Genomic DNA, 13,514 nt, shown 5'->3' with positions numbered 1-13,514 from the left:
TCAGCAACTTCAAAAAGACACATCCCATCAGCATTGCTAAGAAAAAAATGTCTGTATTAGTGGAAGATGAGGAACTGTTGTTGCAGGTTTGCGGTGTTCTTGGTATCTTGCGTGTTTCATGAATTGTTTTTCTGTATTTGTGGGAAAGGTGGTAATAATTAGCTAACAGTTGGCGTGGTCCTGTGGCCAGCACTGGGAATGCAGCAGTTTCTTTGGTCCTTGTAGTAGCCCTGTGAGGCACTTGCTCTATGTAGGAGAGGATACAGGCCTAGAGAGGGGAGCGCGCCCTGCCTGAGTTTGCTGGGAAACGGCAAGGCTGGGATTCAACCTATGAAGTTTGCTCGGAGCCCCGTGGCTCTTAACTGGGTGATGGACTTAAGATTTTTTTTTTTTTTTTTTTTTTTTTTTGAGACAGAGTCTCGCTCTGTCGCCCAGGCTGGAGTGCAGTGGCGCAATCTTGGCTCACTGCAAGCTCCGCCTCCCGGGTTCACGCCATTCTTCTGCCTCAGCCTCCCGAGTAGCTGGGACTATAGGCGCCCGCCACCACGCCTGGCTAATTTTTTTTGTATTTTTTAGTTGAGACAGGGTTTCACTGTGTTAGCCAGGATGGTCTTGATCTCCTGACCTCGTGATCCACCCACTTCGGCCTCCCAAAGTGCTGGGATTACAGGTGTGAGCCATCGCGCCCGGCGAACTTAAGATCTTTGAGACCAAACTGCATGCAGGTTGTTTGCCTAGGAGGTTGAGCATTTAAAAATTTGTTTTGACCTTATTTTTTTCTTCAAATTAACACCTTCATTAGCCTTCCCTTCCATTTGAAGGATTTCTAGATTAGTGGTTGGCCTTGTGAAATAGAGAAGCTTTCCAAAGAGGGGAAGAAGAGGGGCTAGCCTTTGCCATCTTGGATGAGTGGTGGTTTTTATGCAGTTGTTATACAGAAAGCACATGTAAATGTCAGGTGTAATCCCAACACCTAGGGATGATGCTTTTTGTTGGATATCCTTCCAGTCTTTTTTCCAGCATATATATTTATCTACTGGAAGGAAAGCAGATGAATAAACACAGAATTTTGTGCAGCAGGTGAAAGGAGTCAGACCCTTTTTATTCCCCCTAAGTTCTGTCTCAGGATCTAAAGGTCCTTCTTATTTATTTATTTATTTATTTATTTTATTTTGAGACGGAGTCTCTCTCTGTCGCCAGGCTGGAGTGCAGTGGCGCGATCTCGGCTGACTGCAACCTCCACCTCCTGGGTTCAAGCAATTCTCCTGCCTTAGCCTCCCGAGTGGCTGGGATTACAGGCATGCGCCACCACGCCTGGCTAAATTTTTTTGGATTTTTAGTAGAGACGGAGTTTCACAATGTTGGCCAGGGTGATCTTGAACTCCTGACCTTGTGATCCGCCTACCTTGGTCTCCCAAAGTGCTTACACTTTGGAATTACAGGCATGAGCCACCGCGACCAGCCTAAAAACCCTTCTTTAAAGCATACCATGAGGTGACAAAAGTAAGCTGTAGAGCAGTGTATGAAGTATGGCCTCGTTCGTGTCACTCCTAAGACATTCTTATAAAATGTCACTGTAGATTACTGCGGTCAGGCAGACCCAGTGATTGACACTAAGGCCATCCTGGTGGTTGTCGCAGGGGTGAGGGAGAGGAGATGAGATGATTTACAATAGTCAGTTCTGGGATGTACCATTAATTACTATGGTGTGTATTTAAAATTTTTCTCAAAATGGTATATATATATATATATTTTTAAAGACAACTCCATGATGTGGAGGTTGAGAAGGGCAGAGGAGACGGGGCAATCAGAGAGGCTTCCCTGGCGTGGCTGGAGCTCTGCCGGGAACCCTGCCTGGGTCGGTTGGAGGAGAGGCCAACAGGTGCTTGCTGGAGGGCCTTGCAGGGGCCTGACTTTCCTGCCTGGACCCTGGCATGTCGTTGGTGTTGAGTCAGTGTGCAGTTTAATTGCCTGAGACAAATGGCATTAGGGAACGCAGCAGCTGAGTTTGAGTGGCGAAGATTTGTTTCACTGCTTAGAAGAAAGTTGCCTTTGGTTGAAATGGCACTTAACACCTTCCCGTATTCACTGGCACATAACACATTATTTTAACTCCCTAAAAGTATGCAGCAGTTACCGGTCGAGGGGTGTTGGCCTCACGGGTAAATGGCCTGCCGCTCTGTGCAGTGGGGGCTTGGTGTCCTGCCACTGTGCCTCCATCCTGTTGAGGCTGTATTGGGAAGAAATGCTTTTCCCTATAAAGCTTATAAACAATGTTCCACACATACATGATGAAACATTAAACTTTTTAGAAGTGTTCTTATGTAGTTGGCGTGTTTCTCATGTCCACCTGCACACCACTCTTGCGTGCTAGCCTGTCTGACATTTTGGAAACGCATCCCCAGGAATTTCACTGTGCATATCCCTCAATTCAGCACATACTAGAAGTGGGAATACAGCCTGTATCTAAAGAGGAGTATTGTTATTACTATGGGTTCCAAATAATGTTTCCCACCTAATTGCTGCCAGGGTGATTTGTTTTGTGTGGACGTCTGAGTATGTGTGAGTCGAGGCTCTGGGTGAGCCGTTCCTGTTACAGAGTCTTGTGAGCTCAAATTTGATAACCATGTCTTTAAATAGAACTATAATTAAGAAGGAAGAGAAGATTGAGAAGAAGGAGGAAAAAAAGCCTGAAGACATTAAGAAGGAAGAAAAAGACCAGGATGAGCTGAAACCCGGACCTACAAATCGGTCTAGAGTCACCAAATCAGGTGAGGAGAGCCTTTTAAGAGCTGTGGAAGGGGAAGGCCTGGCACGGGTGGGGAGTGGGGGTTCCGAGGGAAAGTGAGGACAGCAAGCTCTGGTGACACGGCTGTTTCGCTGTTCATATGGCAGTGTTAAAGAAACAAGAGTCTGTTGATGAAATGGCTTAAAGGAGTGTCCATACAACATCGGGAATCCAGAAGTGCCTGGGACTCAGGGCTTACGTGTATTGCTGAACTCAGCTGCCTGAGTTCGGGCTTTTTCAGGGCCTTTGGCTGATTGTAGTGTGGGATTTGCAAGAGTGAGTTGTCCGAGTTTCTTGTAACTAACCTGATGCTATTTTGCAGGTGTGCAGTAAAGTTTTTCCCACATTATGTTAAAGCTGGAGGTAGTAAAAACACAGAGAAAAATGAAACCTCCAAGCATCTGTTGAAGTGGTTCTGTTTGGATGATGCCACTTCTGTTGTCATTTTATAAAGGTTCATTGTGCTTTACACCTTTGAATCTGTATGAGACTCAGAATGTTTTGTGGCAAAAAAAATAAGCCAACTCCACCTCCCCCATCAAGGAAGAGAAAAACAGAGACAAAACCCAACCATCTGGAGCATTGAAATTTGGTACAGCACATTACAAGCTGGATCTTCAGCTCTCGGGCTAATTTACCCTGAGTCTCACGAGGAACGTGTTTTTAAAATGTTCCTCAAGTATTATAAATCTCCCCAAATAAGTCATTGTTCCAGTGGTTTATGCCTGGTGGTTCTGTCGTCAGGAGAGAGAATTGGTTTGGAAGCCTTTATTGCTGGAGATGAATGGAGGGAAGCCCACCCGTCTGGCAAGGCACTCCCTCAGAGCGGCAGTGTGATTCCTAGCACGGGCTGGATACTGCGGAGCTTCACAGAATGTCAGGGAGGAGTGACAGCATAGACCAGCTCCGGAGCTGTGTGGGTTTAGAGTGGAGGGTCACGGAGGGCTCTGCAGGATGGCTGTGCTTGTGTGCATGCTGCAGGTTTAAGCTGTAGGTTGGGAACAGGTCCCTCTAGTTGTGTAAAGAGCTGTGAGGGTACCCCCATGATGCTGTGCCCGTGTTACCGTGTTGCTCACAATAGATGAGAAATAGAGGCTCCCAAGGCTAGTGTCAGTCACTTGACTCACGCCTTGTGTGTTCAAAGCCCAGGGTCCATCAGAGTGCTGTTTACTGCGGGAAGTTGGGGCGTCCACAGGTTTTGATAGTTTGTTGTGTTTTTTCCTGAAGGAAGCAGAGGAATGGAGCGGACGGTCGTGATGGATAAATCGAAAGGAGAGCCCGTCATTAGCGTGAAAACCACAAGCAGGTCCAAAGAGAGAGTGAGTATTGCCTCTGCCATCTCAGGGCCAGCTGTTTCTCACGATGGCTCCACGGCCCGTTTGATCCGCATTATGAAAACAGCACTGTTTTGCCTTTAAAATTGAAGTTTGTAGGAGGCGCGATAATTGTGTAGATTGCGGATACAGACACACACATGAATCCTGGTGCTTTCTGCAGAGCAGTGCCCATCCGTGTTTGCTTCCCTTACTGGCTCCTGACCGGGATGTGCCGCCTTCAGACAGAGCATTGGTTCACACGGCAGCTCACCATAGGGTGGGATGGGCCAGACCCAGGCTTTTCGAGCCAGAAGGCAGGTCCTACTCTTTGGTTGACTTAATAGCAGGTTACTTTCTTTCATTGGTTTTTTAGTCTCCTATTAAATTAACCAAAAAGGTAGAGACCAACCTAGGACAGAGAGCTGGTCATGTTATCAGATCAAGAGCTGCACCTCTCGAGTAGTGCACACAACTAGACGAAATAGCGTCTCATTTGCGTTTTTCACTCTGGGAAACAGTAAAAACCTCTGCTTCCCAGCTGCAGGTTCTAGCTAAGATATTCATGAGGTGACAGTACTTTTTTAACGAATGTGGAGTTCACCATATTCAGCCAGGACCACTTTGTGTTGTTAAGACTTAACTTTTTTTTTTTTTTTTTTTTTGAGATGGAGTCTTGCTGTGTCACTCAGGCTGGAGTGCAGTGGCGTGATCTCTGCTCACTGCAACCACTGCCTCCTGGGTTCAAGCGACTCTCCTGCCTCATCCTCTCGAGTAGCTGGGATTACAGGCAACAGGCACACATCACCACACCAGGCTAATTTTTTTACTTTTAGTAGAGACGGGATTTTGCCACGTTGGCCAGGCTGGTCTCGAACTCCTGACCTCAAGTGATCCACCCGCCTCAGCCTCCCAAAGTGCTGGGATTACAGGCTTGAGCCACCGTGCCCAACCAAGACTTAGTTTTTAAAATGAACATTTGGATTTTATAAAGTATCAGTTCCTAATGTCATTTTTCACATGAAAATCATAAGATACAGAGAAATGTAGAGTAGAACATTGAAAAAGACCCATACTCTTACCCCCATGTAACTGTGATGTTGAAAATAAGTAGTGATGACACATGCATGATTAGAACATCTGGTCAGCTTGAGGAGATGCAGCACGGGCATACTAAAGCCTCCGTGTGTCCAGTTGGGCTCCTCGGCTTCCTCTGCACACACGTCCCCTGTGCCTGCCATGGGACCACAGACAGAGGATGTGCTGGAGCTTGCACTTTCTGTGTAATATGCCTTGGAGGTCTCTACATACAGACACATACGGTTTGGCTTTTTTCCTTTTTGCTTTTTTTTCTTTTCGCTTTTACATATATTTTTTATTTTATGCATGATATTTACCTATTAAAATAAAGGGTGGGGGTGTCTCACTTTGTTGCTTAGCCTGGCTTCAAGTGATTCTCTCGCCTTGATCTTCCAAACTTGCTGGATTACAGGTGTGAGCCACCACTCCCAGCCTCTTTTAACGTTTAAATTTTGAAATAAAATGCTGTTCAGAAAGGTTGTGGAGGGGACTTAAATCTCCTGGGTGTGTTGCACCTGCCAGGTCGCTAGTAAGTGGCTAAGCTGGCCTGAGAACCCAGGAGTCCCGTGCTGACACTGTTGCCTGCTGTGCTGCCCACTGTGTGGTGGTATGTGGGCATCTGTCACCTTATTCTACTGCAGTGTGTGTAAGACATCTGCCCGTCTCGTAGGCAAAGCTTGCCATCAAAGTGCTGGGTGATGTGTGTCTCTCCTGTGTCTGTGTGCCCCTTTCTCCCCAGCCTGCATTTTATTAATAATTGGTGTAATGTCTCGTCTTGACCTTTGCCTGTCTTTCTGTTGGGTTGGTTTGTTTTTCATTGCTCGCTCTTTCTCTCCTATGGGAGCTAATTAGGAAAATAAACTGAGTAGCTTTTTAAAAATGTCATTTCCCAGGCCCCTGCCCCAGAGATTCTGTGTGGATCAGCAGGAGGCCTCAGGTTCTGTGTTGTTTAAAAGCTTCCTGGGAGGGTCTGATGTGTAGCCAGTTTGGGTGAGGGGCCCTGGAGAACCTTGGAAATGGGAGTCAGTTGTTACAGCTCTGAGCTTTATGCCACAGATAGAAAATGATGAATATAGGCTGGGTGCGGTGGCTCACACCTGTAATCCCGGCACTTTGGGAGGATGAAGCAGCAGATCACTTGAGCTCAGGAGTTTGAGACCAGCCTGGACAATAGGGCGAAACCCTGTCTCTACAAAAACAGAAAAATTAGTCAGGCATGGTGGTGTGCACCTGTGGTCTCAGCTACTCAGGAGGCTGAGGTGGGAGGATCACTTGATCCTGCAGTGAGCTGTGACTGAGCCACTGTACTCCAGGCTGGACAACAGAACAAGACTGGGTCTCAAACCCAAAAAACCTACAAAAAATAAATTACGGAAGCTGGCTATTAGTGTTCTGTACCTTATTAGGAGCACTGTTTTGCATTAAAGCATTTTGGCATATTCTCTTTATTTATTTGAGACGGAGTCCTGCTCTGTCACCCAGGCTGGAGTACAGTGGCGCAATCTCAGCTCACTGCCACCTCTGCTTCCCAGGTTCAAGCGATTCTTCTGCTTCAGCCTCTTAAGTAGCTGGGATTACAGGCATGCGCCACCACGCCTAGCTAATTTTTGTATTTTTAGTTGAGACGGGGTTTCACCATGTTGGTCAGGCTGGTCTCGAACTCCTGATGTTGTGATCCGCCCACCTTGGCCTCCTGAAATGCTGGGATTACAGGTGTGAGCCACTGCGCCCGGCCTGGCATATTCTATTTAGAGCTGTCTGCCTGAGTCCTGAGCCAGCAGTTGAGACGTGAAACATGCAGTCTGCCCTCCAGCTGTCCAAACAGCTGGCCTGACTGCTGTCCCCTCTGAACTAATGGCCACAGTGGCCCTGTGCGGATGTGCCCGTGGCTCTGAGAGGCCTAGGTTTGCTTTGGATTATGTGAGTCCTTGGCTGTGCTATGCTAGAAGAACTGTGCCTGTAGGTTTTCTGAGGCGTGGGCCAACCTCTTCTCTTCCATGAATGCCCCTTGACATCTGAAAGCAGGATTCTGGATTAGGCAGTAAAATGCAAACTTGGAGGGAAGCAGCCTATGCCTGGGCCTCTGGTCTGGAGACCACAGCCTTCCATCTACACCATGTGGGGCCAGAGAATCTTAGTCTCATGCACACGTGCATAATCTCCATTGTTTGTTTGTTGCAATCATTTTCCTGACATTAATAAACCAGTTTTGGTAAACAGAGCTCCAAGAGTCAGGATCGCAAGTCAGAAAGCAAAGAAAAGAGAGACATCTTGTCGTTTGATAAAATCAAAGAACAAAGGGAGAGAGAGCGCCAGAGGCAGCGGGAACGGGAGATCCGAGAAACGGAGAGGCGGCGGTGAGTGGAGCTGGGTGGGGCGGTGGGCTGGTGGTTTCCTCTCGGGGTGGCTGTCCTTCTCCCAGCTGTACTTGGAGTGCACAGTCTGTGTGCCCGAGAGCCAGTGCCTGGGCTGGCGGGTGTCGTGCTTCACCTGGGTCCTCGAGGCAGGGGCCAGCACCTGTTCACACGTGAGCCGCCAGACATGCCAGGTGGCATGAAAGTCATCAAAGGGCCAGGTGCAGTGGCTCACACCTGTAATCCGAGCACTTTGGGATGCCAGGGCCAGAGGATCACCTGAAGCCAGGAGTTCAAGACCATCCTAGGCATGTAGCGAGACCCCACCTCTACAAAATATTTAAAAATTAGCTGGGTGTGGTGGCGTGCACTTGTAGTCCCAGCTACTCAGGAGGTTGAGGTGGGAGGATTGCCGGAGCCCAGAAGCTCAAGGCTGCAGTGAGCTGTGATCACAACAGTGCACTGCAGACTGGGTGACAGAGTGAGACCCTGTCTCTTAAAAAGAAGTCATCAAAGCCCTTTACAGTATATGGGGTTTGGCTATGTTGCCAGGCTGATAACTGCTGGGCCCAAGCGATCCTCCTGCGTCAGCCTCCCTAAGTGCTGGATTACAGGCTGAGCCTTCTGGCTCAAAGTCTATTTTCGCCCCTCCTCTGGTGTTGGACCTTGGCCCGTGTGGAAGGCCCAGCCGTGTGTGGCTTTGATGGGATGGGATGGTCCCTGGGTGCTGAGGCCTCAGTCTTCCCTATTGAAACCTTTCACCTAAGGTCAGAAACTGCAAGCAGAGTCCAGTTGTCATTTTGCCACGGCTCCCTTCTGGGCTGTGGTCTTGAAGGAGGCTCGTCCCTCTGCCTTGACATTCGGCCTTTTCATGTCGGGATGCCCGGCGTTCTCTTGTCACTTTTCCTCAAATATTGCTTTAAGCTGTGCTCACAGCATTTGGAAAATGTTCTCGAGCAAACCTAGAAATGTTGCCAGCTGTGCTGCCTTTGCTTTTCTTAAGGTAACTTTGTTAAGTAAGGTAACCCCCTGCACGCGCAGCTTTAGGGAAGCCCGGTGAGCTTTTGGATCTATTTTTTTTTTCTGCTTCCAATACACACCCAGTTTTGGGCACCGGGCTTTCTCCTTGGAGGCTCACGCAGGAAATTCAGGGCAGCCTCGCCTGTCCCCGCAGGGAGCGCGAGCAGCGGGAGCGGGAGCAACGCCTCGAGGCCTTCCATGAGCGGAAGGAGAAGGCCCGGCTACAGCGGGAACGCCTGCAGCTCGAGTGCCAGCGCCAGCGGCTGGAGCGGGAGCGCATGGAGCGGGAGCGGCTGGAGCGCGAGCGCATGCGCGTGGAGCGTGAGCGCAGGAAGGAGCAGGAGCGCATCCACCGCGAGCGCGAGGAGCTGCGGCGCCAGCAGGAGCAGCTGCGTTACGAGCAGGAGCGGCGGCCCGGGCGGAGGCCCTACGACCTGGACCGGTGAGTCCCGCCCAGAGCGTGGGCAGGACGGAGACCAGCGTGGCAGCGGTGTTCACCCTTCCAGCAGAACAGCGGCTTCCCTTCCGTCCCTGTCGGTGGGGAGAATGAAATTTGATATGGAGCATGCGCCCTGGGGACCCCCCGCCGATCTCACTGCGCTGCTGCAGGTTTATTAGTTCGCTGTCCTCACCGGAGGCTGTGTAGCATCTTCCTGAACTTGAGTTATTCTGGGAAACTTGATGGCTGCCACTTGCTGAAGGGTTTGTGATGCTTTTCCTCTCCACTTACCCGTGGAGCATAGCTGTTGTCTGTCTTGCGAGACAACCGAACGCCCGTTAGGCCCAAGTTGGCCACCGCTGACTCTGCCGGTCTCATGTGTCCTTGTAGACAGAGAGGCAGAGCAGGCGCTGTGGAAAAGGAAATTGCCTCTGATTTAGAAAGTAGGTTTGTTGGTCTCTAGCTACCCCGGGCGGCTTAATTGACAGTCACCCTTCACCCCGCTCTCCGTGAGCCTAGTTTTCTGGTAAAAATCAGGAAGAAGATAATTGGATGCCGTCCAGAGCTGTGTGTAGTTCACTCACCCCATCTAATTCTCTTTGCTTTTGCAAGAAACTCAGAGGGAGATTCAGGCTCCCGTGGAAGGCAGGGAAAGTAAAAGTGTGGCAACTCGAATGCTATTCCAGAAGAATCAAATATTTCATTTCAGTTGCTCATGAGGGGGGATCAAGGTAATAACAGCCTCACGAGACAATGAGCTCACAGCAGTGCTCCTTTCGGGACTGTTGGATGAGAACACAAGTGTGCCTCTCGGCTGTTAATGGCGGTTTTAATTTATCAGATCAAAGCAATGATGATCGAATGTTTAGAGATTAGCCCTGCAGGACATTTTAAACGATACTGGGTCTGGGGAGAGAGCTCCTCTCCCCACCTCCACCTCCTCCTTTTTTCCTCCTCCTCTCTCATAAATGGAATTTGTATTCTTTTAAAATAAAAACCAACAGACGAGATGATGCCTATTGGCCGGAAGGAAAGCGTGTGGCGATGGAGGACCGATATCGTGCAGACTTTCCCCGGCCAGACCACCGCTTTCACGACTTCGATCATCGAGACCGGGGCCAGTACCAGGACCACGCCATCGACAGGTCAGTGGTCCTGTCCCCTCCTTTAGCTACAGTCATTGTGGGCACCGGGGCATCCAGCTGACCTCGTTCTCAGCCCAGTGCAGGGGTTCCTGTGTGCTCTGAAGCCTCGTTTACTTCTGAGATCCACAGTGGATGACTCTGGCCTTGCACAGAACTTGAGCGAGTTGCTGGAATCCCCAGCTTACCTCAGAGGAAGGCATCTCAGAGCTCGTTCCATCCACCGACTCTTTTCATAGGTGGGCCAGGAGGGGCCTGAGTGCAGGCCATCTACACCGAGCTCTCTTGTGAGGCAGCAGTGTTTGTCAGCACAACCTGCTTGTGCCCAAGAGCTACCAGAGAATTGATGGAGGACGTGCAGAATTTCTCATGAGGCCTGTTTTGTATTTCGAGGGTCTGGGTGGGTTTTTTAGCCTTTTAAAATGAGGAATACATCTAGTTTATTAAAAAGGCAGCCCTTGGTTTTCCAGTGTAAGAATCCTGTCTTTGGGCTCCCCTTGGCTGCACATCTCTGACCCATTTCCCCATTCATTGGCTCCTTCAGTCGGAATGTCAGAGCGGGGAGAACAGGAAAGGGAGGCTGAGAGGCCACACTCTTAATTCTGCTGGAGTTTGGGGTGGAGTTGGTGTGAATTTTGATGAGTCCCACGCATTGGGTCAGACCAAAGATGAGGGATCATTGGAGGCCTCTGTTTGTCCCTGTTCCCCTGAGAGCTCCCCGAGGAATTTTAGTTCAGTGAGATCTTTATTCCCACCTCTTTAGGATCCAACTTCGTTTCTGCCCCCGGAGAAAAGCCTTTCGATTTGAGCTAGCCTTTTTCTTTTTTCCCAGGCCAGTTATAGTTTTTATGTGATGGGATGGAAAAAGTATCCCAGTCGCGAAACTTGCCTGACCTGCAGAAATGTGTAGTCGTGCCTGGTGCTGTTTGAACGGGATCTTTTCCTTTTGCAGGCGGGAGGGTTCGAGGCCAATGATGGGAGACCACCGGGATGGGCAGGTGAGTAGAGCCCCGATGCCAAGCCCTGGGGCCACTGTACTGCTGTGCGGGCATAGCGGACCATTTCTAGCCAGGCGGCCGCTTGATCCCAGAGAGGTGGCAACCAAGTCAGCACGTGTGGCGGGTATGCAAGTGTGGGTTCTGGCCAGCGACTAGAAGTACAAATATTTAGTCGGACGTGGTGGCTCATGCCTGTAATCCCAGCACTTTGGGAAGCTGAGGTGGGTGGATCACAAGGTCAGGAGTTCAAGACCAGCCTGGCCGACATGGTGAAACCCTGTCTCTACTAAAAATACAAAAAATTAGCCAGGCATGGTGGCGAGTGCCTGTAGTCCCAGCTACTCGGGAGGCTGAGGCAGGAGAATCGCTTGAACCCGGGAGGCGGAGGTTGCAGTGAGTCGAGGTCGCACCATTGCACTCCAGCCTGGGCAACAAGAGCAAGACTCCGTCTCAAAAAAAAAAAAAAAAAAAGTGCAAATATTTGATTGTTTTGTAATGCTCAAGTTTCTGTCATTTTCAAATATGTCGGGCTTGTTCTTCATTGTATCCGGTAGAAACCTCATGTGTCTCTTCATTGTCCGCTTGCTCAGGGAGCCTTTGGGTCTTAGTGCCTGTGGGGTCCTCCAAGAACCCAAATGGTGGTTGTCGTTTAGCCCACATGTGCCAGGGTCGGGGGGATGGGGGAGCCCGGGCTTCCCCATGTTTCAAGTCCGTGCTGGGTGGGCACGGGGGGCTGAAGACCACAAGAGTGGTCCCTGAGTCTCTGTGGTGCCATGCGGGTGCCCCGTGCATGGTGGCAGGGTGTGAGTTCTGAGAAAGCAGCAGCCCGGTGGAGAGGTGGGAGGTGGGCGGCAGAGTAATGGCCTGTAACAGCAGGCAGCACCCGCCTGCTTCCTGGCTGCTGGCTGCTCCGTGCAGAGTTGGTTGGCCAGGGAGGCCAGAATTGTGGCCCTTCCAGAGCACAGGGGGGCTGACCCACCCGAGGGCCCTCCTGTTATCGGAAAGGAGGCAGCGCCCAACTTCTCAGGGAAGACAGGGTTTGGTGACGTCTTAGTGGACCTTGAGCAGAGCTGTTGAGGGCAGTAATGCCAGGGTGCCCCTGGCTCCTGGGGCAGCTCAGGTGGGGCAGTGATGCAGCTGTAGGGGTGCGAGGAGGGGAGCCAGGGACCAGAGGGTCAGTGAAGCAGGGCCCAGCAGGGCTGAGGCTGCACCCTTCAGTCCTCTCTCAGCTCCGCCCCACCTACCACCCTAGGGCCTGCGGTGGACAGGCCTTCCGGAAGGTGGGCCTATGTGGGTGACATGGTCAGTGTCACCCTGTTCCTCTCCTGCCTTCCAGCACTATGGAGATGACCGCCATGGCCACGGAGGACCCCCAGAGCGCCACGGCCGGGACTCCCGTGATGGCTGGGGGGGCTACGGCTCCGACAAGAGGCTGAGTGAAGGCCGGGGGCTGCCCCCTCCCCCCAGGTTAGTGGGTGAGCCCCAGCCGAGTGGGGAGCATCTGTCCTAACCTGGGAAAAGGTTGGTGCCTGGCCGGGCACGTCCCCAAGGTTTGATTCAGCTAGGGCAGCTTTAGGACGGGCTACCAGGGGTCCTGCCATTTGAAACCCCTGACTCAGAAAGTCCAGGTTCTCAAGAAGAAAGCATAGAACAGGCTTTCAGAGATGGAGCTGTCCAGGTCGCCCAGAATGGCCCATCCCCATTCTTGAGCTGGGGGTCGCCTGCAGCTGTGAATATCTCGATCACGGGCTGCGTACACACTGGGAGAGACAGCGCTGAAGCTCTTAGTCCTGCCCCGTCCGTGGTAGAGCAGCCTCGCCCCTGCCTCCACGTTGCCTCTTGACACGTGTCTTCCTCGGGTTTTCTCTCTGACCCCTAGTTGGTCTGGGGTGGGTCTTCTCAACCCTGCCCTGCCTATTAGAATCACTTATGAGGACCCTCCACCCAGGACTCAGGGCCGAGGACACTGGGCCAGGTCCTCCACAGGTGTCCAAAGCCACCTTCACCAGCACTGCAGTGGGGGTGCTGTTCTGAGCCTTGTCAGCATTGGTGGGGTGCAGGGCTTGTCTGGGAGGACTCTGGGTGCCTCTCTAGTTTCTTTGGCCAGCTGCAGTCACCCCTGCTTGTTTGTCCTGTTGCTGTCTGGGCTGGCCGTGAGGAGGCTGGTGGCAGGACCGCTTTGCGGCTGCCGCCCTGCTTTCCTCTATGAGCCAAGTGTCCTGTCTTATCTCCAGCCCCGGCCCAGGGCTGCCTGGGCCCCTGCCCAGTGCCACAGGGTGGGTTTTGGCCCCCTGTGCTCCCCCGTTCCATCCCTCCCTCGGCGCTGAGAGGCACTTCCACCTCTGCCAGGGACTTTGACTCGGAGCTGTGCCGAGTGTCC

At 51.3% G+C, this 13,514-nt stretch overlaps 1 protein-coding gene across 4 annotated transcripts in view; it reads left to right on the top strand.

Annotated features, from left to right (window-relative positions):
- The window catches only part of SAFB2 (scaffold attachment factor B2), a 35,958-nt gene that overhangs the window by 20,078 nt on the left and 2,366 nt on the right, over nucleotides 1–13,514 (top strand). For 3 of the 4 annotated variants that reach the window (XM_054673220.2, XM_054673221.2, XM_054673222.1), the window contains 7 exons: nucleotides 2,641–2,771; nucleotides 4,016–4,107; nucleotides 7,402–7,538; nucleotides 8,710–8,997; nucleotides 9,999–10,139; nucleotides 11,089–11,134; nucleotides 12,471–12,601. In XM_054673220.2, coding sequence (XP_054529195.1) covers nucleotides 2,641–2,771; nucleotides 4,016–4,107; nucleotides 7,402–7,538; nucleotides 8,710–8,997; nucleotides 9,999–10,139; nucleotides 11,089–11,134; nucleotides 12,471–12,601 — 966 coding nt within the window. The remainder of the gene's footprint in view (nucleotides 1–2,640; nucleotides 2,772–4,015; nucleotides 4,108–7,401; nucleotides 7,539–8,709; nucleotides 8,998–9,998; nucleotides 10,140–11,088; nucleotides 11,135–12,470; nucleotides 12,602–13,514) is intronic. The other variant, XR_010153681.1, reaches the window with a different exon arrangement.

This window comes from Pan troglodytes, chromosome 20 (assembly GCF_028858775.2).
Source record: "Pan troglodytes isolate AG18354 chromosome 20, NHGRI_mPanTro3-v2.0_pri, whole genome shotgun sequence".
NCBI lineage: Eukaryota > Metazoa > Chordata > Mammalia > Primates > Hominidae > Pan > Pan troglodytes.
Note: the sequence above shows the minus strand (reverse complement) of the source record. Positions and strands in the feature narration are given on the sequence as shown.